The sequence below is a fragment of the Myripristis murdjan genome, chromosome 6 (assembly GCF_902150065.1).
Source record: "Myripristis murdjan chromosome 6, fMyrMur1.1, whole genome shotgun sequence".
In the NCBI taxonomy this organism is placed as follows: Eukaryota; Metazoa; Chordata; class Actinopteri; order Holocentriformes; family Holocentridae; genus Myripristis; species Myripristis murdjan.
In genome coordinates, this window is record NC_043985.1 from 4,251,599 (window position 1) to 4,278,072 (window position 26,474).

Here is a 26,474-nt window from a genome sequence, read left to right on the forward strand (position 1 = left end):
CTCGTGGTTGCTGAGGGGCACATTTGCTGCTTTGGGGATGAAACCTGTGACCTATCTGTTAGAGGACAGGGGCGTTAAATTCTTGTCCACTTGGTTTCCCCTGAGAAAACTTGCGCAACTAGATCAAACTAGAGTTCACTTGAAATGAGCTGACTACAATAGGTGGCTCCAACACAATCTTGGTTTGCTTTGCAAAATAAGTAATATACTGTAAATACATACCACTGAGTCTCACCTTTCTCACAACTCGCATTTTATTTTATAGTACCTCCCTCTAACTTCAGCATGGGTAAGTATGTCCTTTAAGCAGCATTTTGTGTATTGTATTGTCAGCATGAGGAAAATGGTAAATAGTCCTTGTGCACACAGCTGTGTGGTAAGTGTGAATGCTAACTATTTAATATTGAATTTCAGGTCGCCTGTATTTCAGATGGCATTAGGACTACACTGTATCCCACCCTTCACAGGGCTGCAGTTCAGCACCTCATGGTCTCTGAGAAACAAATGGTGGTTGAATGATTCTTCCCTTAAAAATCTGCAAGTTTGGTTCCAAAACAAGCTATCCAGTTTGAAAAAGTTACACATACTCAAGGAGAATGATTGATAGCACAATAAGAAATGATTCTTTTGTGTGTAGTGTATAACCTGAGTATGATGATGAGTTTTACAGACAGGGTATTTGGGTTTTGTGTGGCTTCAGGTAATGTTTATTTTTGCAACATGGATATGACATTGTGGGACATTATCCACAGTTGCTGATGTAAGCCTTCGTCCAGGTAAGTTAATGTTTTATTAGTCACTTTTGGCAGGTAACTAGACTATCAACTGGATTTATTTCCTTTTTCGAGGTTAGTTTTGAAATCCAGCAATGAATGAAACATTGCTGCTGATACCAGTATTAACAAGTTGAAATGTCATGTTCAAATTCTTCCCCTTTTGAAAATGTATTGCCCATTTCTAGTTGAGCTCATGCAGTCAGTGCTGCTGTTAGACTGGACTGCATTTTATTTAGAGCTGTCTAATATGCTAGTATACAGATGTATATATATATATGTGTGTGTGTGTATATTTATATATGTATGTGTGTGTGTGTGTGTGTGTATATATAGATATAGATAGATATATCTATAGAGATAGAGAGAACAGCTGGGGCACTTCACTCAAGAACGAAATGAAATGGATATGCAAGTAAAACTTATATTTAATGACAATTTACAACAAATCTGAAGGCAAACATCACAGGCAGAGTACAAAAAAGAAAAGCTTATTACAATTTGCTTCTATAAAAAATACACATTCATACATCGTGGGGAACACAGTTCAAGTTCTAATGACACACACACACATACACAATATATTTTCGGGCCAAATACAGGTACGACCACACCATGGTTCCCATGGAGTTTACATCCAAGTCTTCTTGAATGAAACAATGACCAAAACAAGAAAAGAAAAAAAAAAACAAAAAAAAACTGATTTTAATACAAATTTCTTTTTTAATTGTAATGGTATAAAAATATTTATAGTTCCTGTTGGTGGTATCTGGAGGGTCACTGAGGTCTTGGCAGCTACAGGCAGTGTGAAGTGACTTGGGAAGTTGTGGATCTACTGGGCCAGGAGCCTTCGCCTTGTCGTCTGCTGCACCAGCTTGTGGTAGTCGTCCAGTTTGTCTCGCACTTTGTTGTAGGTCTGGAGGAGGAGACGTGTCATTAGAACAGCTATGGACTTAAGTAGCTCCACAGGTGTAACAAGGTGTTAACTGCAAGGGTCAGGGGTTCAGTTCCAAGTGTTGTTTAATGAGAATTAAATTTAACCGTTTTGCATATAAATTTCATTTTCTATCAGAATTAACAGTATAAGTGACAGTAAGAACAACCGTCTGAGAAACTACAAGATTTAGGACCTCTAGAAATAACTTCACAAGCTTCTTGAATCTGCTTACATAAAGCATTTCAAGACTAATCCAAGACCTAAAGGCAACACACAAATATCCCCTTATGCTATGGAATCTCCAAAATTTTGTTTCAGTGAGTGAATTTCATTATATCTTGTTAGATACAACCTAAACTCACATCCTAATTAAGAGGACATGAATATGAACAGCTAGTATATTATGAATAGTATGTATATTATGAATATAGTATATTAAAGATCCTGAAGTATGTATACATGTAATTTAATTCCCTAATGGTTTTTGTCTTCAGTGGTGGCGTAGTAACCTTCACAATAATTTATCTTTTCATATACAAAGAGTTATTTAGAAATGTAATATGGATGTGCACATCAACTGCCTGTCTCTGAGATTGCTGAGTGCATATAAACCTGGTACATGATAGAATAAAGGCTCACAAGAGCCTTTAACTTCTCCAGGATTTACGTTACCAAACAACTCAAGTTTAGATTTGACACAATAAATGACCCACATGAATGGGATAAAATGGTAAGTTTGACAATACAAATCTCATTTTGACTAAATATGTGATAACTAAACATTGACAGAAATCTCGAGGAGAGGCAAGTCTAAAAAACGAGGCTAACTTCAGGAAACACTGGAGGAATCATTTCAAGATTTGTAGGCCCTCAGATAACGATGGGATTGTGATAGATCCCTGGTCATCTCTGCTTTTTATGATAAGAAAAGCTGAGAGCTGATCTGAGTTTCACTTTTAAAAAGGGATCTGAAAAACTAAAACCTGTTTTTTTTTTTCCTAGATATTTTGAGATACAGGATGAAAACAGCAGGCACTACCTCCACGAGTGCATATGTTAAACTGCCAGTGTATCAGGGACTAGATCAATTTGTGGTTAAACAACAAAAACAGGAACATCTTAGTGTTTTACTTCATTAGTTCCATGTGTTCGCTGCTCCTCAAACATGGTACCATCATGTTTTAATAACCGCTATTAAATAGCTGACTGGGACAGAAGTCAGGAGCTGGTGGACCAAGTGTTGACTTACAGCAGCACTGGTCTGTGTTTCGTTCAGCGCCTGCAGAAGCTGGTCGATGGCTGTGTACGGCAGCCAAACTGACGGTGTTGTGGCTGACAGGGGCCTCTGCCAAACACAACAAACAGCACAGGTTACAAGTACGTTTGATTATGCACTTGTATGTACTATATTATGGCCACGACATGCTATGAGATCCTCTGAGTCAGGGAGGTGTACCTCTATCCCAAAGTACTGGTGTCCCTTCCCCAGCAGAGCGTCCACGTACTCCAGCACCAGCTCAGCTGCTGCCTCCAGCAGGTCGTAGTTCAGGTAGAGCCGCAGCAGAGACGCTGCGTCCACTGCCTGCACAAACACAATGCCACATCACTTCACAACTCTGCAGAAAAACTTGTCTACCACATCCCTTCCCAAATCCTCACTGGCTGATCTCTCACCTTGTAGGCATTCACCAGCCAATCAGGCAGGGGGACACCGTGGGACAGCAGCTTGTTGATGACACAGCGGTAGTGTTGGGCATTGGGAGAGGGATATTTTTCCAGGTAGGAGGCCAGCAGCCGCCATGCTTCATCTGTGGCACTGGACAGGAGACAAAAAAAAAAAAAAAAAAAAAAAAAAAGATTCACAGAGTTAAAGCAGCAGTAGAGCTCGGAATATCAAGGGTGTGAACAAATTTGTCAATTCAGAGCTCTTTTATCACTTCTTTCATCATCAACTTTATTTTTAATCACTTAGTTTTTGTGAGTTCTACCATTTGTATTTGAACTCATCTGAATTTCATCAGGAATGATCGCAAATACTGTCACCTATTTGAAATGAATAGGAGTATAATTACTGCACTGATACATGACAGAGTGACCTGAAGCCAGAGATAGATTAAATTCATTTGGCTATCTAGTATTAACTGTCATAATCATGCAATTCAAAATTCAATTAGTACCACTACACTAAATAATGTTGCTACTACTATTAAAAAGAATAATTACATAAACTACTGCTTGAATAGCTTGAAATAATTAATATATTAAGAGTATCAAACTTTTCTTTCCAATGATTACAACCTTCTGAAATATGTTTTAAAATCCCTGTAATCACAGAAACCCTTGATACAGACAAAAATAAATCGACAAACTAAATAATAGTGACATCTCTGACTGGTTCTTAAAGCAGTAATCTGAAAAGCCAACCTCGATTCTTTGGTGTTGACGACTGTTGACAGCTGGTTGGCGGCCAGCCAGTTCCAGGCTTCGTTCTGCACCTCCTCTCCGCTGTATTGAAGCTTGATGCATCTGCAACAAACCAGAAACATCAGCTCACATGGCCTGTTGACCTCTCTGCAGGTGTGTATTCAACCAGACTTCAGTGATGAAAGCTGCACATCAGATAAACTCAATGACAAACTTGATCTCAAAGAAACCACTTGTGGAGCTGTGCATAGACAGCACTGATTGGTATACTGATCAACCTGTAGGCTTTATTTTACTTAATAAAAATGAAGCATTTTTGAGGGCATCTTATTTTGTTTCTTTCAAATCCACAATCTCAATCTCTCATGTTGTGAGGGATATTGATTAGACTAGATTTATACAATCATGAGCTCATTTATGTAATCATTAGGCTTGCAGAGAGAATAAAAACATGCAGAAGGGCATGGAGGTGATGTGTTACTTACTTGAAGGCCAGACCCTCAAAGACCGACATCAGAGGGAGCTTGAAGGTTTGGCAGAGTGAGAGGGCACAGTCAAACAGTCCTGTTTGGACCAAGAGGGCCACCATCTCCACAGCAGAGGCACTGCCTAAAAGGTTGCAGACACAAACTGTGATGTAAACTGTTGGTTAAAAGTGGTAAAAGGTGTGTGTGTGTGTGTGTGTGTGTTTGCTAGGTGCACACTGTGCTTTTCAAAAGTGCTCTGGGAAGTTCAGGGTTCATAATAACAGTTTCTGAAGTAAAGGTATAAGGCGGCCTTTTTGTGCTGTATTTGTACTTTAGATTTACTAGGGACTATGTTACTGTGGCAAATGAATAAATAAAAAGATATGAATAATATTTTCAATTTGTTTGTCTGTCTGTTAGATCTCATGTTGTGAGGGATTTTGATTTGACTAGATTTATATAATCATGAGCTCATTTATATAATCATTAGGCTTTCAAAAATAATAAAAATATGGTTGACCCAAATGAGCAATGATGCACTGCTTTATTTTTACTTATAAATCATGGCAACAAAAAAAAAAAAAAAACAGATCAGCCATCTGGAGAAGTTTGCTTAGAGTGTGCACCAAATATTTATTCATTGACTGATTCCTTGTTGCATGCAAAATAAGCCAACTTTTTAAACTAATTATACTTTAGTTTGTTTGGCTTCTCATCACTACATATGCAATTATATGCAATTATTATTATTATCTATCTTATAGTATTTGTTAATAAGCCAATTAGTGTCCAAGGTCTTGTATTTTGGATCATTACTCACATGATCTGGGACTGCGTAACCAAGAAATTACTTTGTGTTATGTTAAACATTAAAAAATGTTTATGACCAAAAATTTTCAAGTCCTGGAAAACATCATTTTCAAATTCCAGAACGTTTACCTGGATAAAATCTTTCATTGTCAACTTTCAGCACTTTGTGATGCCTTTGAAAATGAACCAAAAGTGTGATAAAGCTGCAGAGCCTGTACTGACTTCTAATCTTGACGAAGCAAACAGAGGCGGAGGTGGCGATGGTACCTGCGATGGCAGCAGAGGGCTGGTGATGTTGGGCCAAGGTGAGGCGGCTGCGGGCCAGGATGTACTCCTTCTCCAGGTCCTTGAGTTCCAGGATGTCGACCTGACGTTTCACTGCAGGAGGAAACACCCAACACAAACACTGAGTGTGCCCTCTGGGTCCCTTCTAACATCCAGCACTTTGAAGCTGCTTGGAGAAGTGGTGTACTAACAGAGGAGCAACTAAGTGGTGTAATGCCAGCTTTAAATGAAAACCTGCAACATCGAGGCACTCCATGGCACAAGCAGGCATGAAGTGGGAGGCACATAGTGTTGTTTATATTATATTTTTAGGAGCTATGGAATGAGCAGCTTGTTAGAGCTGGGCTCAGTGTGATGATAAGTGCTGGCTTGTGGTGAGGATGTAACACATCAGCCTGAATGAGATGCCAGATGTTGGGATGTCAGTACCCAGCAAACTTTTATCTTGGCATTCAGAGCTTTCAAACAACATATTACATAATAAGGTAAAAAGTTAATCTTGACAGAAACTCTTCTGGTGTAAAATGTTTCTCATGAAGAATTACTGAGCCAGAATTCATTTTGTTTAGTGAAATGATATTATGGTCCCTTATGGCTCTGGCTTTGTGCTACCACTTGCCATCTCTTATGTCAAAGCACCATTTTAACAAAACAAAATATTTGTACATGTGCATCAGTCTCAGTCTAGTTCAGGAGCTTGTGTATTTGTAATATTTCAAGTCAGATAACTGTTACCAGTTAGGCTAATGATGAAGATTAGCTGAAAAATGTTGACCAACCTGGATCAGCAGCAAACTCCCCGTCATAGTTCCTCTTTGGTGATGCGCCTGGTCGCTCGTACTGCGGGACGGACAAATACAGTCAATTTGCTTTCAATGTCCACATTAATTGTGTGTGTGTGTGTGTGTGTGTGTGTGCGCGTGTGTGTGTGTAAGAGAATGTGTGCACATGCATTTTCTTTACGTGCAGGTAATTATGGGAGGCTGTTTTAACATGTAATCCTCAAAATGCACAAGTACTAAAAATTACCCACTTTTCTCTCATTATTCTTTAGTCCTCTAAGTAATGATGATTGAATACAATTTTATTAGTAACTAGTTACTACTGTAGTTCTCTTTTATTAAGTTCAACTCACTAATTTGGCTGTTATTAGTCACTTAATAGTAATTATTTAATAAGTATTAGTATATATTAGTAGTAATAATTTTAAAAGGGCCAGTCATAGTAGGTAATAGTATGATTGTGCATGTTTCAGTGTCAGTGAGTACATTCAAGTGTTTGTGTGTCTGTGTGTGTGTACCATGGCTCCAGATGTGGGCTGGACAATCCAGGCGTATTCTGGTCTGATGAGGCGGAGACAGTTGAGGGCGGCCAAGTAGCAGTTGACCTGCTTCTGGAGGCCGAGGCGAGTCCGCACCTCGCGACCCAAACGCATCCCATACTCAAACATCACCGTTCCCGCTGCACACACGTGTGCCCGCACACACACACACACACACACACACACACACACACACACACACACACACACACACACACACACACACTCAGTGAGTTGATTTTAGAATGATTAAAAACAAAATGACATTAAGTGAAAAGAATAAGGTTTACTGCTGCGGTCCCATGTGAAATTCCAAGACTTTACCATGACTTTCAACAACTAAATCACAAGCGTTTTCATGAACTAAAAATGTTCTTGCAAATTCTGTGTCTTACCATGTAAACTTTTAATCTTACACTGTTTTAATAGGACCATTTATTTCATCAGGTGAGTGTGACAGTCCTGACATCTGAGCTTGAGTAAGATTACCTTTCCTGTAGTTGTGTCTGTTGATGTGGAAGGCGTACAACAGCTCATAATAATTGTGAGCCAGCAGGTCCACGGCTCTGGCCCGAGACTCGATGATACTGACAACCTGTTAATGACCAGAAAACAGCCCAATTTATAAATTACTCTGTCAACAATAGTGCTGAAATGGTGATCAACAGAATATCAACTGATTATAATTTCAATAACTGTAACCAGACCAGACCAGTGTTTGGTCTTGTGAATTACTTTTTTATTTTATTTTTTTTAAATCACTGAAATTGATGGCTTGGCTGCAGGTCAAACTAAGTAATAAATTTTAAGACTTAACTTTGGCTCTGGTAACTTGTGATGGGTGTTTTGCAATATTTTTGATATTAGCTGCAGTCATAATCAATAGATTCTGTGACTGGGGGAAAAAAAACAACATTCTTGTAATTTTTCCCACTGCCTTTTATTATAGTGTTTTGCTGTTTGAAGTGCGAAGTTTGAGACACATTAAACATTGTGACAACTAAATTTCCTTCATGGAGGGAAGGATAATAATAATAAATAGTGAATGCATGTTACCTGATATCTAAAACTGCTGAGTTTCAGAGAGGAAGGCTGGAAAACAATTATTTCTAACACACTGGAGCTCCTATTCTTTTTTTCTTAGCACTTTTCTCTGACATGATCAGATGAGAATTGTTGGGCCATGGTGACCTCTTTATTACTGCTCATGTTGGTTATGCAGGATTTGAAGATTATTCTTCGGCTGTACTCACTCTGAGTCAGTCTGGATAAGAGTGCATAGCACCTGATAATAACTGCTGGATAATGTGGTAAGTTGTCAAAAAGTAATGCAAAAACTCTCAGGGGCTGGCAAAGGAAACAAAAATCTGTTGCAGATAACGTAATCTGGCATTATATATTAATCAGTGATTTTAGGTAGGGGTTCTGTGCCCTGCTAAAGGACAGACTGACAGGATACAAGACTACTGACAAACATATTTACTGTTATAAAGACTTGAAATGATACACCACACCGCATTTTTCTCCAGCCAGAAGGGCCAGATCAGGGCTAAGTAGAGGTTTACCTCGTCATGCAAATTGACATAGGAGAACTGCACCAGGTCCTGGAGCTGGGAGCGTTCACACAGCACGACCACCAGCTGACGAAGACAGTCCAGTTGCCTGCAACGGGAGCGGGACAGAGCCGTTTAATACAGTACCTTTTCATACATATTTAGACGCCATCAATAGCACTGGGAAGTGTGTAATATTTACCAAAGTTTTAAAAATTCTGATATGCAAAACAGCGTGCCATAATCATACTGAGCTATATTTGGAATGACTCCATGGCCAAACCTCATGCTTGAGTTTAATTTTACAGATAAATATTAGTATGATTTTGTCCTCTTTCTTCCTGTCTCTTTGTGTGTATGTGTGTCTACCTGCTGGAGTCCGGGATCTGAGTGAGAGCCTCATAAGCCTGGCTGTTGTGGCCCAGGTCCAGGTGATGTTTGAATATTCGTGTCCACAGAGCAGCCTGTAGAGAAACAGTGGTTTGTTGATTAATCATTTTAATGTAGTACTTCCCTGTTATTACGACCTCCTCCTCCGTCGCCATTGTTTGTTGTTGTCAGAAACTTTTGACGCTGAGTTGGCCTCTAGTGGATTTATTGCTAATATCCATGCCAACAGAAAGGCGCATTAAGGTACGTGGCAGTGATGGTTACATCGCTGGAGACAGACGTATTTATTTACGTACATAAAAGGAGCAAAAATGAGCCTTAACTCTGTTGTCAACAGACAAAGACTGTGGCAGGGAAAATTATGTTTTCATCAGTTCACCCTCCGCAGAGTCCAGCTGATGAAAATCAAATATACCCGACTGCTTACCTGACTCCGGACGTCGTTGATGGCCTCTGTTATGGCCAAAGTGGCCAGTTGGATGACCAGCTCTGGTAGACCAACATCCTCCAGTAAACGCAGCACCTGAACACACACACACCAAACAAAGCAGTATGCAAAGAAAGCATGTGAAAACCAGTTTTTAAAAAATAATAATTTTCAGTGACTGACAAGTTACACAACACAACCTGAGTTTTAAGTCTCCAATTAGGGTACAACAAACAAGTATTATTTTCAAATATTATCTGACCAAGATCTAGCGCTGCTCCTCCTCAAGTGGATGAGTGTGGGTTAAAAATAAACCTAACATGTTGGTGTTCTGTTATTAATGTTTTTAGTCAGACACTGAAATTTACAGTTACATTATCACAATTATATGACTCACATAAGTATTAAATATCTTCTTTCATGGTCTGTCCAGTTTTTTCCTTTTTTTTTTTTTTTTTTTTTAAAGTTACTTAGAGAAAAAAGTCCAACCACAAATTTCAAATTTAGTCAGACAACCAACACAAATACACAACAAAAGAAAAAAGGAAAAAAAACACCCCAGGAAATCTATATAGCACAAACATCACAGACCTGGTCCAAATGCAAATCATGCTCAGGTAAGTAGCATCAGTCTTTTGTAACCAACAACTGAGCAAAGAATGGGCCCCATACTTCATTAAATAAACCTCGTCCCTCCCAGCCACTCTATAAATAATCCACTCATAATTGGCCACTGTATTTAATACCTCTATCCATTCTTCAAATGTGGATAAGGTGGAAGATTTCCAGCATATTGGTGTTCCTATTACTTAAGATGCACTGTGCAAACCTGCTAAGTGTCGACTGAGGTGAGGACCCTTTAGACTCAAATAACAGAAACATGGATTAAGTATGTAAATATTCCTCATTTTTTGCCAGTTGGGTCTAAAGGGTTATCACATCAATCATCCCCCAGCAATTTTGTAGAGTACACCTATGATCTTTATGTCAATATTTGATTTTTCATAGTTAATAATTTCTCTGCCTTGTTGTAGTACTGTAACCGCGGGGTAGAGGCAGCCTCTTCCTCCTCAGCTCCTGTCAGTCTCATCAGAAACTCCTCCTTTTCCACCTCTGTTGCTGCTTCCTGGAAACACTGAAGAGCCTGGAGGGGACAGAAAAATGCAAAAACCTCTTTAAAAAGCTGATACATTTCAGTTCTGTGGTTTTGAGCAACTCAATCTGTAGAGCATAGCTACTATCAAGGTGACAGGCCTGAGTCCTACTGAAACAGTAAAAGTAATTGTTTGATATGGAATATTTAAGTGCTTTTGTTAAAAGCAGCAATACAGCATCTATTTTACCTCCACTACTGCTGACCACCGATGAGGCCAAATAATGTCTAATTATGAAGACCAAAATGTCACTTTCAGACTTTATTGAGTGTAATTACTTCTGATTTCTATTTTTTTTTTTTAAATTCATATTATTTCTGAAGTTATCTATGTGTGTTTTCCTCTTGCCTTGTGAGGCCAACTCTTTTCATCACAAGGTGCTTTCATAGACATTTTGTACAAAAACTGATGTAACAATAACTGTTGGTGGCAAGTTTCATGTACCTTCTGACCCTCTCCATTAGCCAGGTAACACTGGCCCAGCATGAAGCGACAGGAGCCGACGTTCACCTGACACCAGGGGCCGATCAGCCTCACATACTCCTACACAGAGAGAAAGGACCAGTTACATATGCTTATGATGCTCATGGGAGTTATTATTGTTAAATTTGACAAACTGTGCTTTCGGACCTCTAGCCACACAGACTGATTCTTATGAGCTGTAGTTCCAGTGGTGTTTTTGGCTGGCAGAACAGTGTGTCACATGGTGTTGGGATTAAAGAGTGGATCTCTCATACAGCTGCTGTTTAACAAGAAACAGCCTTGATGGCCTTGCATTTATCTACTGAGGCAGAGAGCAACATCAATCCAGACCTCACTTTTGGTCACTTTTAAAGGGAAGCCCACCTGCAACTGTGTGTACTGGCAGTTGGCCATCAGACACTCAGGAAACTGGAAACCAGGGTTACTGGGCCAACTGAGAGGCATGCGTTAAGGAACATAAAGGAAACCACAGAGGATGTCACTAAAAGGAAGTGGCCAGGTATAATTTTTGCATTTAGAGTAAATTATGTGATCTGAGTACTAGGCGACTGAGTGGTAAGGTACAAACTGGTCATATGATTCCATATGCCAATTCTAACAAACTGAGTCACATCATCAACTATTTTAAGATGATTTTAGGAACCCTTTTTTTCTTCTAAATCACATTACTACTATTTGTTTTTATTCTTTTTCTTTAAAATCTTTTTTTCTTGCAATCTTTTAAGCGTTGGGAGAAAGGGGCAGTCTGTGGCTTGTATTAGCCTGAAGTGAGTGGAGGATACAGGAGCTGTGCGAGCAGGTTGACCACATTAGAGGCCATGTGGGGCCAGTGCAGCAGGGCGTTGCCTGGTGAGGGGCTCTGCTGCTGGCTGTAGATCTGGGAGATGATGGCCTTCCTGGCTACAGTCTGGTAGAACAGCTCCACCACCGTTTGGGGACTGAGAACTGAGAGGAACAACAGCACTTACAACAATGTGAGGTGTTGTTGGTTACAAAACTTGATTAAGCGTTTGAGGAATGTGACACTTACTCCAACAAATTGATGCATATCATAAAATCAAAACAAAGTAGAGTACTTATTTTAACATAGAGCCTATAATCTTATTCCTTTGATGCAAATACTAACATCTTTACAGATTAGATTGTCTTTTGAGGACAGTAAACACCCACTCTGCAAAAACACACCTGGGTAATCTTACTGACCTGATCTGTTGGTAGCAAGGGCCGGGGAGTCAGAGAGCTCCAAAACTGAAAGGTGCTGCAGGTTGGCATCTCTGGAGGGAGTACACAGGTCAATTAATTCTAAAAGTGTTTTTATGTGTGTGTGAATGCAGTTATGGCATATTACATTCAAAAACTGGCATAACATACTGGCATATTTGTTGTAACTACTTGGCAGCAAGAGCACATTTGTTTTTTCATGCGATCCATCAGACATTGATACATGCCTGAGTAGGTCTGTTGCTTTAAAATGATTTTACCTAACACTTGACTCTACCCTGGGGAAACAGCACTGAAGTATGAGACATCTGTCATCCTCTTATTGTGCCAACTTTTAGTAGAAAATTCTCACAGTGAAAATGAACTGTACTTCACTGAAGGAACCCACACCCAGACCCAGTGAGCTGATGGCTTTGTGTGTAACTTATACCTGTAACTTTCATCTTTAATTTTATGCTGACAACATGTATGTACATTCCAAGAGCATAAAACCGCTCCTGTGTGTGTTTTTGAAAGTGTCCTTTGCTCACATGATGTCCATGGGGACGGTGGAGGCCAGACTCTGGCTGATGTGTTTGAGGAGGTAGTAGGAGGACAGGAGGTGGGAGCTCCGGGGAATCAGATCCTGCTGAAGCTGCAGTAGCTGAGCCCCACCACCAAGAAACACCTGGAACGAACACACACACACACAAACAAACAATCTTTCTTTGACATTGCCATGGTGTCTCTGCACTGCACTTCAAAGATCTATCAAACAAGTTTATCCAACACTGTCATGTTTTTTACATCCTTTTATTTTCTGTTGAGTCTCTGAAGGTATCGCTCTGGTCTTTTTCTATTTAGCCATAGTGGCTATCCCTGCTCATACTAACAACCCAGTTTATCTTCAACATATTCCAAATATATTGCACATCACCTCCTTTACACTGAGAGTTTTGTTCCCAGGAAAGACTCAATAGCCATCAAGTGACTGAAATTACAAATGTAAACTTTTTCAGGGCCTTGGCATAAGTTAAATCACTATGGTATTATTACTTATCAACATGTTTATATGATGAGTTGACAAACTGCATGAAAACAGTTTATGACTTTAAGAGTATAAACTATTAGACACCAGTAGAGTCGGGACCGATCTGATCCAATATATGGTGCCAATACTGACGTAATTCATTCACTGGATATCCGACTGGCATTACTGTACTAACTATACTAACATACTGATCCAGATTCCACAGTCTGATGTTTTTATGAATGATAAAAATGTGATAATGCAATTTTAAGCCCATAGCAAAAATGTTGCAGCACATAATTAGGAATTTAACAGTTCTACAAAAATATCCATAAGCCATATTTTTTGTCTTTTTTGTCAGAATTCTATGAGTTATATGTACAGGTGGAGTTCGCACTGGACCAGGCTTTTTACATGGGTGCCCAAAATCACTTGGCCTTAATTCATTTTCAATGAGAGGTAAGTAGAGGAGCAATGCATGGCCAGTGATGTGGGCAGGCCAGGTGGCACACAGGCTCATCCTCGTAAAAAAGCTGCACTCGTAGTAGATATCCAAATTCAGGTATTGGAATCAGAACTGAAAAAAGTGGATCGTGCATCTCTACAGTTATTCCTTATGTGGCTTGTGTGTATGCATCTGTGATTCATTACGTTGTCACCGAGGCGGAGGTATAGCTTCTGAAGGATAAGCAGGTCTCTACAGAACAGAGCTCTGGTCATGGCCATGTGGCAGACAGCCTGGCACACCACCGTCACCGCCGTGCTGCTGCCATACAGCTGGGACAGGCTGATCCGCACATTCAGGCTCTGCCCTGCAGGACAAAGATCAGGAATAAAATATAAACCAAACCATTACAAACTGGAACACACATTTAAATGGAGAGTTTAATACTGTAATTTAAGCACTCTGTTAGGGATGCCCAAAAATATCAGCATGTCATCAGTATCAGCTGATAAAGGTTTTAAAATTAGTTTTGGCCTATCAGATTTTCTGGAACACTCAGCCAGAAGGCCATATGAAGAAACAAGTCTGTCAAATATCTGATATATCTGATGATTGTTCTTACCGACTAGGTGTGGGAATCACTGGGTAAGTGGTGACACAATACCATCACAATATTTTATAACAACGGTATCATGATACAGGTGATCCTGCAATACGCAATATATTGTAGGATAATGAGGATAAGAGGACGTCCCTACCTGGTGCAATGGGCCCGTCCCCCCCGGTCTCTGAGTCGGTCTCCAGGTCCATTTCCCTCAGCAGGACAATCATAGCTGCAGTGGGGTTACGGATGTCCTGCAGTTTGTTCTGGATGTCCTCAATCATGTTGTCGCTGCATGGATGAGGAAGGATTAAAAAAATGATATATATATTTTTTAATCCATCTCATGTGGATAGCTCTTGTCCTTGTTTCAATCAGACTAGGTTTTGTAGTTTTAACTAACTTTTAGACTTGACATAAAGAGTGATCAGAATCAAAATAATTGTAATCACCGAGAACAATGAATGTAAATTTAGGGACTTAGAATTTGTCCTGGTCATATGGGTGCAGAAACACAATGACACCTTACAGGACATCGTGGCACCATTTAGTTTTTTTTTTTTTTGTATTTGTAAAATTGTTCCTTTATGACATTACCTGCTGTTATTTGGTACTACAAATATTCAAAGATAACACGGATACAAAAGTACCTATTTTATTTTAGACTGGGGTTTGTTTTCCCACTGCAGTTATGATCATCACTTTGAGTTTGTAGTTCATAGGTTCAAGCGAGCATCAATATGCCTCTACTGGAAGCATCCTTCCAATAAATCTAAGTTTCGTTTCTACCACATTTTCCATTTCAAATTTCCATACTTTTAGCAAACGTAAGCCTTTTACAACTTCTTTTCAGGTTTATGGGCTTTGCAAATGATAAAATGATTTCTCACACTTTTCAGGGTATAAGAACCCAGCACACCTTATCTCATTTTATAAAGACAACTGATTCTCACTCAACAACACACAACATAAAACCAACTCAACCCAAATCAACCTACAACATTGAGTACATTTACATGCACACCATATTCCGATTCGGGTCAATATTCTGGTTAAGGTAATATTCCTAATAAAGTGTTTATATGCGCTGCAGCAACTGGAATATTCCGTTTACATATTACTTGGCATATTCCTGTGTTTCGGTGTATTCCACGCTCTTATTTAATGCAACACTCAACCTGCGGGGGGCAGCAATACGCCTATAGGCGTCTGGTCTGCCGGAAATAGAGAAGAGGAAGAAGAACAATTTATTATTTTTTTTTTTTCTGTGTTTTCTCCCATCGATATACTCCATGATATTTAAGTCTCTCATTAGCTGAAGGCAGACTGCAGTCTCCTCCTCACTCCAAAAATGCTGGCTCTTGCTGCTGTTCGCCATGTCGTTCTCCTCGCTTGCAGTAACCATAACAACAAAGACGCCCCAGGATTCCTTGCGAATCGAGCATGTGCAGACGTTACTGAATATTCCGGTATGGGGCATTTTCTGATTAAGGTGTTTACATGGCACAATATTCTGGTTAAAACAAGCATATGCCAGGGGTCTGATTCGGAATATTCTCCAACCGGAGAATATATCCTTAACCGGGTTCGGTGCGTGTTTACATGACTCGTGCGCAACCGGAATATTGAGGATATTCCGAATAATACAGGAATATGGTGTGCATGTAAACATGGTCATTGACCCTACTGGTCAGTGTGTGTGTCAGTTGGTGTGTACTGACTTGTCATTGGCCAGCATGTTTTCCAGGACCAGCTCCGCAGCTCTCTCAGGTGACTGTAAATGTTCCAGGGCTTTCTCCATCTCATAGGCCATTTCGCCCGACACAGCGTCACTCACCAGCCGCAAACACTGAACCAGCTGAAGAATGTCCCGGCCCACCTCAGGGTCTAGGTGTGGGACAATAAAAATAACACTAACAATATGTACATACAAAAATTAGGTGTACATACAGATATACAGTGGATATCAAAAGTCTGCACAGCTTTTCACATTGTCTAGGTTCTACTGTCTTGAAATGGTGTGATAAATTACTAGCCTTGAATTTGCTGGTTACCATACAAATAAAAGAGATAATGAGTTTTCATTTCAGGCATCAACAAAAATTAGAAAAGGTGTACAAACTTTTGATATTCACTGATTTGTTGATATTCATTGACAATTTATGTACAAAAATATACAGGTGTATAAATATTAGCTGAAAAAAGTGGAACAATTGTGCAACATATCACAGGGGAGCCATTTACAAAGTAAGCTGATTAAAGTATTGCTTGACAACTGCTCAGTTATAGTAAAGAAATAGTAAAGTGATTTCGCTGGCCTGATATCCTTGGGGTGGTCAGGTAAAACCTGTCTTCCAATGAAATATGAAGACGCTGATTTTAATAAAGCAAATGAAATGACTATAAAGGCCTTTTGTGGGGATCTCAGGCTCTGGCTCATGTGGGGTTGAAAGATCAATGATACATTCAGGAATTTAACTAAATAAAACATTCAAGGTCAAACTCGCTGGTGGGACTACATACTGTAGTGAACAGATGGGCGATAAGCAGACCAACAATATTCACGTCAAATACAGGTGTGGCACCAGGCAGTGCTTAGGCTACTGTCTGCAAACAGCAAAGCCCAGGGTTTACACAAGTTTGCTTTCGGCTTTCTGCTTTGGGCTTGTTCAAAAGTCAGCTTTCTAGCTCCTTTATAACTCCAAGACATTCTCCACCTGAAAGGCTTGGATTTTGCTTCAGGAAATGGTTGAATTTGTTAATAATTACCCCAAATCTAACCACTTAGGCATTCATTAATTAACACTCAAATGCAAATACAAGTTATATTTGCCTTTTCCCCAGTGTACATTTAGCCTAAGTGGAATAAACAGAAGAATATTCAAAGCAGAAGTTTGAACTTTTTTTTCTTGCATTTGAAATTTAAGAATGATTACAGTCTTAACATACAGTGCTCAATGTCTGTCTTAGCCACTGGACAGCACCTAACTTGCAAATGTCTTGCTGTTGGCAAGTGGTTAATAGGTTACAAAACGTCTTGTTACCTTCAGCTATAGGTGTCTCCTCCTCTGAAAAGAGGTACTCATCATAGGAGAGGTACAGGTGGTCCACCGCAAAGCAGGGGAGGAGGAAGGACACAAAACCCTGGAGAAAAGCCAGTTGATTTCAATTAAAGTGTAATAAGGTATTCTGTGACCTTTGTGGTTAACACCAAAATGGTTGTTAACACCAACAGAACTTCTTGCGCACAGCTCTCGTTGTTCTCGTCCTCATGCCCAACACTATCAACATTTTCTGATAAATAATTCTGATATGTATGCCTTGTGCATCATACATCTTCTCTTGCTTTAATGATATGAACACTACGTTAAACATTTGTGCCTCCTTACCCTCTTGAACAGGCACACCATGGCAGTGTGTGGGCTGATGGTCAGACCCAGAGGCATTGCCTGGGCCTCCTGGTACTGCAGGCAGCAGGCGTAGAACTTGGACCAAAACTCGACCTGCAGCTGCCGATATTCCTCCTGAGAAAACTCAAACTCTGTCACACTGCTCTGCAGCTGGAGGAGTGAGGGAGGCAGAGCGAGATAGAAGAGGAGGGTTAGTAACAGTTTTGCTTCCTACTGAGAATGAGCAAGGGAGATGGGACAATCTTAAATTTAATATATCCCTGTTACCGAGTAGTTGCAATGTCCACTGGCGTAAAGAGCAGTTTACCAACCCAAAACAATTTCAACAATATGGGTTTCAGTGGAGTTCTTTAGTATTGCATGATCCAAACATTGTTTATATGTCCTGATAGGAATTCAATTTTGGGGGATAAACTTAAGACTTCTAATTTTTTTCTGGCATGACAAAGATGTTATGTATTGCTGCAAAATATTGTCTATCCATGACATCAGCCAAAATGTCATGTACTGTATTGTGTTGGCCATGGGGGTGTTTAGGTACCTCATTCTCCACAGCCACTGTCACCTCTTTTTTCAGAGTCTCCCAGGGTAAGTCAACAATCCTCTCTGATCCTCTCCTGTAGATCTGAAGGACACAAAACACACACAACTTTAATATGCACCAGCAAACAAACACACAAAGCCTTGGTCCAAACAGTTGGGGTTAAAAGGGAAATCTTAATAACCTTAATATGCTATTATTGCTGCATAGCATTTTTACGGTGCGGTGCGCAAGGTAGTTTTAAGCTTTAGGCATCCGTCACATGACAGTCTTTAGCCCATTCCCCACATGTCAAAACCACATGACGAGAATGAACCAAGTTATTTTTATTTGGGGGGGATATCTTTAGTACAGATTAAATCTTATATTAGAGGTTAATGTAATGTGGCCTAAATCTGATGTTTTCATTTTAGCAGTTTCTGGAGCAACCTACAGTGGCTGACTGAGCAGGTAGAGACTCAGTATCTTGTGCAGGATCACATATCATTACATTGTAAGTATTTGGCTGGCACTATTATTAAGAGTGACTTCTGAGTGCAGTGGTCACTTTCATTCCTAATTCACCAAAATGACACATAATGACACATCAGGGACAAGTAACAGCAGATTTAAATATACTGAATGTTAAGAAATGTAAATTAAAAATGTAACAAATATAAAACATGGGCCATGGAGGAAAAAAAGACCTATTAACAAAACACAATTGTTGTATTACATATTATATTTAGTTATTAATTTAGTTTTCTCTATCCATACTAGAATTTGCTTGCCTGTTGCTGTCTTTTAACCATTTCTATCACATATGAAAAACAAAAAAAAAATCCATAGAGGACATCAGGAGCTCCCTCACCTGTAGAGCTTTAACTATGGCTGAAGCAGTGAAGCGCAGAGGGGAGAAGAGTACTTCCAGGTAGGTCTCCTGTTAATATACACCACATGTCCAACAGAATTATTAATATGACTTTTCATCATTTGATTTGATATTCTCATCATGATTATTTATCACACATATATTACCTCAATAATCTCAATAATAAAACATGTCTTATTGCACTTTTGGCATCTTATTTCGGTGACAGTACTGCTAATATGCTATTACTGATTACTAATCATCGACACTTTACACATCATGTGCATTTATACAATTACTTGTGCAGCCTTAATGAACATACATCATTTTCCAACAGATATAATGAAATTAGTTCGACATTAGAAATTTGATGGATACTCCATTGACCGCCAAAACAGAAATCCATCTTTTTGTGCTGCTCCCCTAAAGAAAACAGAGGTGAGGATCATCTACAGAGCAGCAGCCCTGGAGGTCAGCGGTGGGCTGATGGTACCTGGCTGGTCTTACCCTGGGGTCCTGGTCCACTCCTATGTGGACCTCCTCCTCTGGTGGCGGCTGAACAAACACCTGGTTCCACTGGCCTGCTGTGTTGCTGAGAAACACACACACACACACACACACACACACACACACACACACACACACACACACACACACACACACACACACACACACACACACACACACACACACACACACACACACACACACACACACACACACACAATATGTTCACCATCCCAGATGGTCTTTGACAACATTATATCAAAGGATACCAAAGGGATGAGAGAAGCAAAAGCTCTAATGTCTAATGTGCAAAAGCTCGCTGCTGTTAATACACAATTAGTGTGTTGCTGTTAATATTTTATTACATATTTCCGCTGGGGAGATCCTACTTACTGTTCAAAGTTGATGTATTTGATGATGGTACTGTTGGAGTCATCCACCCAGAGGCCCCAGATGTCAGTAGAGGTCAGGGCAAAATCCACCAGTGTCTCCTGTTCAGAAAGACAGACAGACAGATGGGCAATCATTTGATCTTTTCCCATTATGGACTGTTGGCTGGCACTACAAAGCCAAATATAATTTTCACAGACAAGAGCTCAAATAGCAAAAGCACCATTTCTATTGATTTCAAATTTGCAATGGCTACAGGACCTTTCACCAAGAATCTCAGGATGCTCCAAGGCTCAGGCTGTTCATGGCTTTGGTTTATTTGTTGGCTTGACATGTGTGTGATTCACATCAATTGGATCTTAACATCAGCGCAAAAGTGGTTAGGTATTGGCTGAAAGTTTTATCTTGGAGACGAAAACTCAGAGGAGCAGAAGTGGAAGTAGTTGCCCTTTCAGTCTTGACTCAGCTGTCACAGTGTTCCTTAATGTAAACTTCCATATGAAATGGTTGAACGACAATGAAATCACCTGTCAAACAGTGTGGCCAATAGAATGACATATTATTCTTTGGACGCCCTGATGATGAAGTCTTACTATTTGTCGGTGTCAATCTTTCCTTTGTATGTTCAACCATGCTAGTTAGTTTAGGAAAATTAAACAGCCAGGGATTTACCAGCTGCTGTGGCTGTTAAACAAATTTGCTCACCTGTGTAGAGAAGAGCGAGGAGATGTGGTCAAGGCTGTAGCGATTGCTGTCAGTGGCGACCAGTTGCAGGACAGTGAATTGTCCTCTCTGCGGGACGGCCATGTAGACGGCCAGACACAGGCCTGTGGTGGAGGAAAAGGCCAGGCGCAGCCGATGGCCCTGACCTGCCACCCGCTTCACGCCTTTACAGGCGGGCATGTACTCCAACATGTCAGCCTCCAGCAGACAGGTCTGGTCCTGTGGGGGGGGGGGGGGGGGCAGAGGTGTATGTTACGGTCATATCTATCATTTTTATTTATGTCAGAATTGTTACTTGAGACAGTGCTTAAATTCAAGATTGGCTTGGCATTGAAATGTTTATAAATTTAAAAAACAAAAACAAAAAGTGAAAATGAACTATGTTGTAACTCAAAATTAGATGGGCATTGTTCTTTATTGTCTAAGTCAGTGACTGACCCTGAAGGACCACATGCGTAGTTTGTGATCCTGGCAGATGGCAAAGATGAAGGAGTCATCCTCCAGCTCTCTGACTGCCAGGCTGAGGGCCAGGTCCCCAGGACTCTGCTCCCCCCGGATGGCAGAAGGCATCCAGCCAGCCAGCCGCTGCATCATTGAGCTCCTCTTTAGCTCCACCGCCGTCACACTCCCTGCGGTGAGAACACACATTCTTTTTACACTTTTAATGAAAACTGTATTGGATATGAAAGTTAATTCCACATTTCTAGAAAGGAACCTCACATCCTCAAATATCTGGTTCCTAACACCTCCAGAAAACTCAACATAACCTCCAGAATCCGTAATGACTCAACACCAGTCAGATCATGCTGGACCGACAGTGCCACTACATGAAGTCTTACACATATAGACCACTAGTTAGTATCCTACCAATCTTTTACCATGTGGTAAAAAGCCGTCTAGCATGGTTTGTTCATAAAAGCACAAACAGAAAACATAACAGCTAACAATGAAGCAATAATACTGCCATACAACCATGACCCAAGAGCAATACAAGGGCACTTGGGTCATTCATTCTCAGTCAATCTTCACTGGACAAATAAAAGGTGAAAGGTCAAAAGATCTTACAGAAAAGACCCAACATGCCATCAGGCCAAAATCAACCGATTTCCGGAATAAAAATACCCATAAACTGGAAGAACATTTGAATTCACTCAACAAACGAATATGTTGCTCACTGAAAATGAGTATTAAGACCAAAAACAGGCATCAATGTGTTGTGTATTGTTTTCTGATGCAGCCCCACATCTCACCCTGTGTGTTGTGCGGTGGAAAGGTGACGACCATGATGCCACCAGCAGGTAAGGCCAGGGCGTAGTGGGCTTCTCCCCGGTGGCTGAGCCAGGCTGTGGCAGCACTTGGGCCAGCTGTCTGCCCCACTGTTGTCATGGGGATGATGGCACTGTGGGTAGGATCCTGCAGGCTGAGCTTTCCCATGTCAGCAAAGATGGACTGCATCTGGAACTCCGTCACCAGCTCCTATGAGATGGAAGGACAGATAGATAAAGGCTGGAAGCTGCTTGGTTGCAATTATATTATGCAAATTATCCTAATTACTTGTTCCATAATTATTAATATCCTATTAAAATCCTCTGCTGCTTAAGACCCAATTCAGAGTTAACAGTGAACTTTAATTGAATCTTTAACACCATATTTGCATAAAGTGCAAGTTCCAGGCACTCCAAACATGTAAAAAGCGACGTCGCCTTCATTAACAACTAACTAAAAAGCCAAGATGCTTTGACCGCACCTGGTCAATATCAGGGTATAATCATAATGACACATCTGTTCCATAAATAAGCTAAGTAACCAATCAAAATGCATCTAATCCCCAACATAAAAAGGTGTATAATCTCTACTATTTGCAATGAACTAGAGAGACATCGCTTTTTACTTGTTTTCAGTACCTGGAACATTTTTTTCATTCACTATTTTATGTAGTCTCTTTTACAATTCTATTTTAAGGAGTTAAGCAGTGAGCATCTAGTATTTTTCTTTCTCTGGTAAATCTCTACACTTCAATTTCCAAACTGTCCACATCCGTGTAAGAGTCCTGTAATAAAATAGCTTTCCATGAGTGTATCAGTCCAGTAACAGGGTCACTCACACTGCGGTACATGCGTGTGGGGTGCAGCAGCACAATGCGGTGCACACTCTGGTTGGTGGCAATGAGGACGATGACATTGTTGAGGGTCTCCTGAATGCTCACTCCCCCAGGCAGCACGGTACAGTGGGTGAACTTGAGTTTGACGGCGTTGTTGAGCAGGTTGGTATCCAGAGACTGCTCCAAAAGCTGCACCGTGTCCCCTGATGTGGACCTGGACACAGCATAAAGATTGGAAAATTTGGTGCAGTCTAATTTACTTACACCTCATTCACATCCTCAGGCTATGCTGGTTTGACAAAGACCAGAAGTCATTCAACATTTGAATAACAAATGGACTGAATGATAATACAATGCAGGATGCTTTGACAGACTGGTGAACTGATGGGCGGATTAGTACCAGTAGCAGTCATTTGTTCTGCTGGCCAAAGTATAATTAACACTTTGGATAAAGTTTATTGATACCATACTCGAATAATGATAATGGTTTTTTTAGCCATTTTCATTTTTCAATAATAAACAACAAATTTTCCTCTAGAATGCGGTGTTTTCCTGATAGCTGTGACATAAACAGTCAACTTTTCTGAGGGCAGACCTAAAACCAAAACCTAAAAGTTTGTGAGAGTTCTGGGACTCCTGTCAGAGCATGCAGGTACATATTTCTGGTGGTGAAAATGTACTGAGGGTGACAATACACTAAATTGAACTGTCTACCAAGTATCTAAACTTCTATAATGTTTCAACAGTTATTCCTGTCTTCCTGCACTAAAAAACTCCATGGAATGAGGCAGAAAACAATGCAAACTTTTTCTAAAGGTTTACAGATGTTTTTTTAATTGGTACATTAAATGTGAATGAAGAGTGGAAGCTAATAATTTGAAAAAGGCCTTTGATTATGCTCCGAAGAGTGTGCATGTTTGCCACTAGGCAAGGAAACCCTCTTAATTAATGTCACATTGATGTGAAAAAAAAAAAATTCTTCCCCTTCTTACGTCATTCTAACTATTGTAACATACAATTTATTAGACATGTATGATAATATTGGCATGACATCGCATGGCTTGGCATGGCTTTAGAAATGAAACATTGGTATCGGCCTGAAATGAAGACTTCTGCTGATATATGAAATAAATCAAATCTGCCCTGGTTATGGCTGTTGTCCCGATTTTCTCAGGCAGAGCATCATCAAAGCCTGTTTCCATAGGATGAATTTTATACTTCTGTTTGAAAGAAAACGTTAATAAATATGGCCTGTTAATCCCACTGCAGGAGAGACTTGATGTTCTCTGCAATTAAGTGGAAAAGATGTGTGTATATATCAATACTGGTATCAGCCAAAAAAGTTGGAAAATATCACCATATTGGATATTAGCACAAAATCCATTATCGTGCATCCCTACAACTTACTACTGCCTAATACTGCTACTAATACAACTTAACAACACTGATAATAATGATTATACCAAAATCACATTACTTACTTCCAGAGGAGATAATCTTAAGTGATAACCTTACTGAATACCAGGAGACAAACGTGAAATTATCCAACCAATAAAATCATCACATATTTCTAGCAATCCCACCAATTCCATCAAATAACTCTACCTTTCTTTCCCAAACTAATATCTCAAAGGGTCTGAATATTGGAATGCTCCCTGCCCACTTCATGTGCTGACCCGATGTCCCGTTTCAACAGGAAATACATCACATTAAGGCGGCAAGATGCCCTCAAAATGTGCTTCATAGTGACTTAAAAGAGACAACAACAGAGGCAGAAAGCAGGGCTACTTGTGCATTTGCTGTAGCACAGCAGTGAATATCAGAAGAATGCCGCTGCCACTCACCAGTGTATGAATCTGTTGCTGGTGATGGACAACAATTTCCCACTCTCCGCATAGTGGAAACCTCCAGCGCTGTCAGGGAATTTTACCCCACCAGGAAGTGCACTAAGACCTGTGGATCAGAATCAACTCTTATTTATCAGTGTAATCACATAACTGGGTATGGGGGGCCTACATTCCTGATGCATTATGTTCTCTCTGGTATGAAATGCACACCAAAAGGGATTAAAAAATGTTGCAATGTAATGTTTCTTCTCTCTGGCAAACATACACACCAAGCAGAATATGGCTCGTGACCTTCAGCAAACAGATATGAGCTCTCTGGTAGATTGTGCATACAAACGATCCACCAAGCGGTGCATTATTTCAGTAACATCAGCTTTTGCAAGTAGTTCACACTGCTCGCTAACGACCTCTACGTCGCATTTTAACGAACACTGAAATTTATCATTTTTACTGAGCTCATTGACGCTTGGTGGAGGGATGTGTGAGCCTTTTACTTAGCTTGTAAATCTGAACTGAAAGCACAGTTGTCGATAAGCAAAAACAAATGTCTGAGTTTTGCATGATGCTTCGTAACAAATTTACAAGGCAGTATGTGAGCCATGGGAGGTGGGTAAACGTTGTCACAATGTAACTAATAGTACATGTTTTGCAAGCCAGATAACGTAGTGTGCTTTTCTGTTTGACAGGTAAGTAAGAAGCGGCTACCCGCTAGCTGTCATCTGAAACCAGGTCTCGTCAAACATGCTAAGAACTTTTTATTATTTTAAAGCCATGTCAAACATTAGCTATTAGTATTAGCCATACAGGAACTAACAATGGTGAATTTAAAGGCTGAGGTGACGAATTTGCTTTTCGTGGCCAGAAATATCGTTTCGGACTAACAACACAGCCACAAAACACCTGATGAGGCCCCGCTGTACCGCTATTAGCTAGCTAGCGTGTTAGCTATGCTAGATACGCTAACATGTGTTGCCAACTCATTACTTGTCACTAGACACACTTCTACAAAGCCGGTAATATGGTATCTAGAGCTTTGGTGGTATGCGTAAAGTATTACCGAGGTTTACTGTTATTTCTCGGTATCTCTGTAGAGTTTCCCTCTCAAAACCACATATTTCTATGTAGCTCCGCTCCAACACCGCCGCCATCTTCACCTCATGGAACTGTGGGATAGCAGAGCGGCCGCGTGCTGGCCTTTCAAACGCTTAAAGGTGTAGGACGCTTTTTGACAGGCGCATGCGCACACACACACACACACACACACACACACACACACACACACACACACACACACACACACACGCACACACACAATATACATATATATAATTTTACAGTATATATAAGTTAATATCTGATTGTTATAATGTTCAAATATTACAGCAATTCAAACCCTGTGCTTTGTCTGGCATAATGTTTATGTAAAAGGTATTGAAATGAAATGATACACAAGAGGCTGAGGTTGTTGGTGCAGTCCTTTTTATGATGACCCAGTGGTGCTGGGCTATTCTATATGTTCATGTTGATCCTGGCAATGTGCTTATTCAGCACCGCAGAGAGCAGCATGTGAACAGATACACATTCACACACACACCCACACTGTCTGCAAAACCCCGTCTGGAGGGTTGTCTTTAGTTTCTTTATATATTTTTCTGTCTTCTCTACATATTGTTAGAGGTTTTATAAGGCGCTATCTGATGGCCTTTCATAGTCGGTGCAATTCTTTTTTCTTTTTTCCTTTTCTGGTTTCCTTTTTTCTTTTCTTTTTTCATTTTGATGTTCATCAGGCTGTGCAGGCAAAATCC

General features: G+C 40.2%; 1 protein-coding gene across 1 annotated transcript; it reads right to left on the minus strand.

The window, feature by feature from the left end:
• Positions 1-1,183: 1,183 nt before the first annotated feature.
• On the minus strand, positions 1,184-25,864 carry nup160 (nucleoporin 160). Its single transcript, XM_030053560.1, has 34 exons — positions 25,727-25,864; positions 24,667-24,775; positions 22,826-23,036; positions 21,972-22,197; positions 21,160-21,350; positions 20,704-20,940; positions 20,002-20,099; positions 19,609-19,693; positions 19,102-19,170; positions 18,252-18,335; positions 17,690-17,860; positions 17,345-17,444; positions 16,022-16,187; positions 14,458-14,591; positions 13,906-14,066; positions 12,776-12,912; positions 12,228-12,298; positions 11,807-11,969; positions 11,388-11,457; positions 10,986-11,084; positions 10,412-10,531; positions 9,388-9,483; positions 8,940-9,034; positions 8,583-8,679; positions 7,507-7,612; positions 6,997-7,157; positions 6,476-6,536; positions 5,679-5,789; positions 4,620-4,743; positions 4,135-4,236; positions 3,385-3,526; positions 3,167-3,292; positions 2,960-3,055; positions 1,184-1,689 (listed from the first exon to the last, which is right to left on the minus strand). The coding sequence occupies exons 1-34, from the start codon at positions 25,815-25,817 to the stop codon at positions 1,606-1,608; spliced, it is 4,194 nt and encodes a 1,397-aa protein (XP_029909420.1). The 5' UTR covers positions 25,818-25,864; the 3' UTR covers positions 1,184-1,605.
• Between the last annotated feature and the right edge of the window lie 610 nt (positions 25,865-26,474).

Bases quoted from the DNA above. Each gene is read 5' to 3' on its own strand.
- nup160 (XM_030053560.1), bottom strand. From the start codon at position 25,817: ATGGCGGCGGTGTTGGAGCGGAGCTACATAGAAATATGTGGTTTTGAG. The intron at 19,694-20,001 runs GTAAGTAGGATC...TGTGTTTCTCAG, and splicing joins AAATACATCAACTTTGAACA to CAACACAGCAGGCCAGTGGA. The intron at 5,790-6,475 runs GTTGGTCAACAT...TTCCTCCTGCAG, and splicing joins GGAGTTTGCTGCTGATCCAG to TGAAACGTCAGGTCGACATC.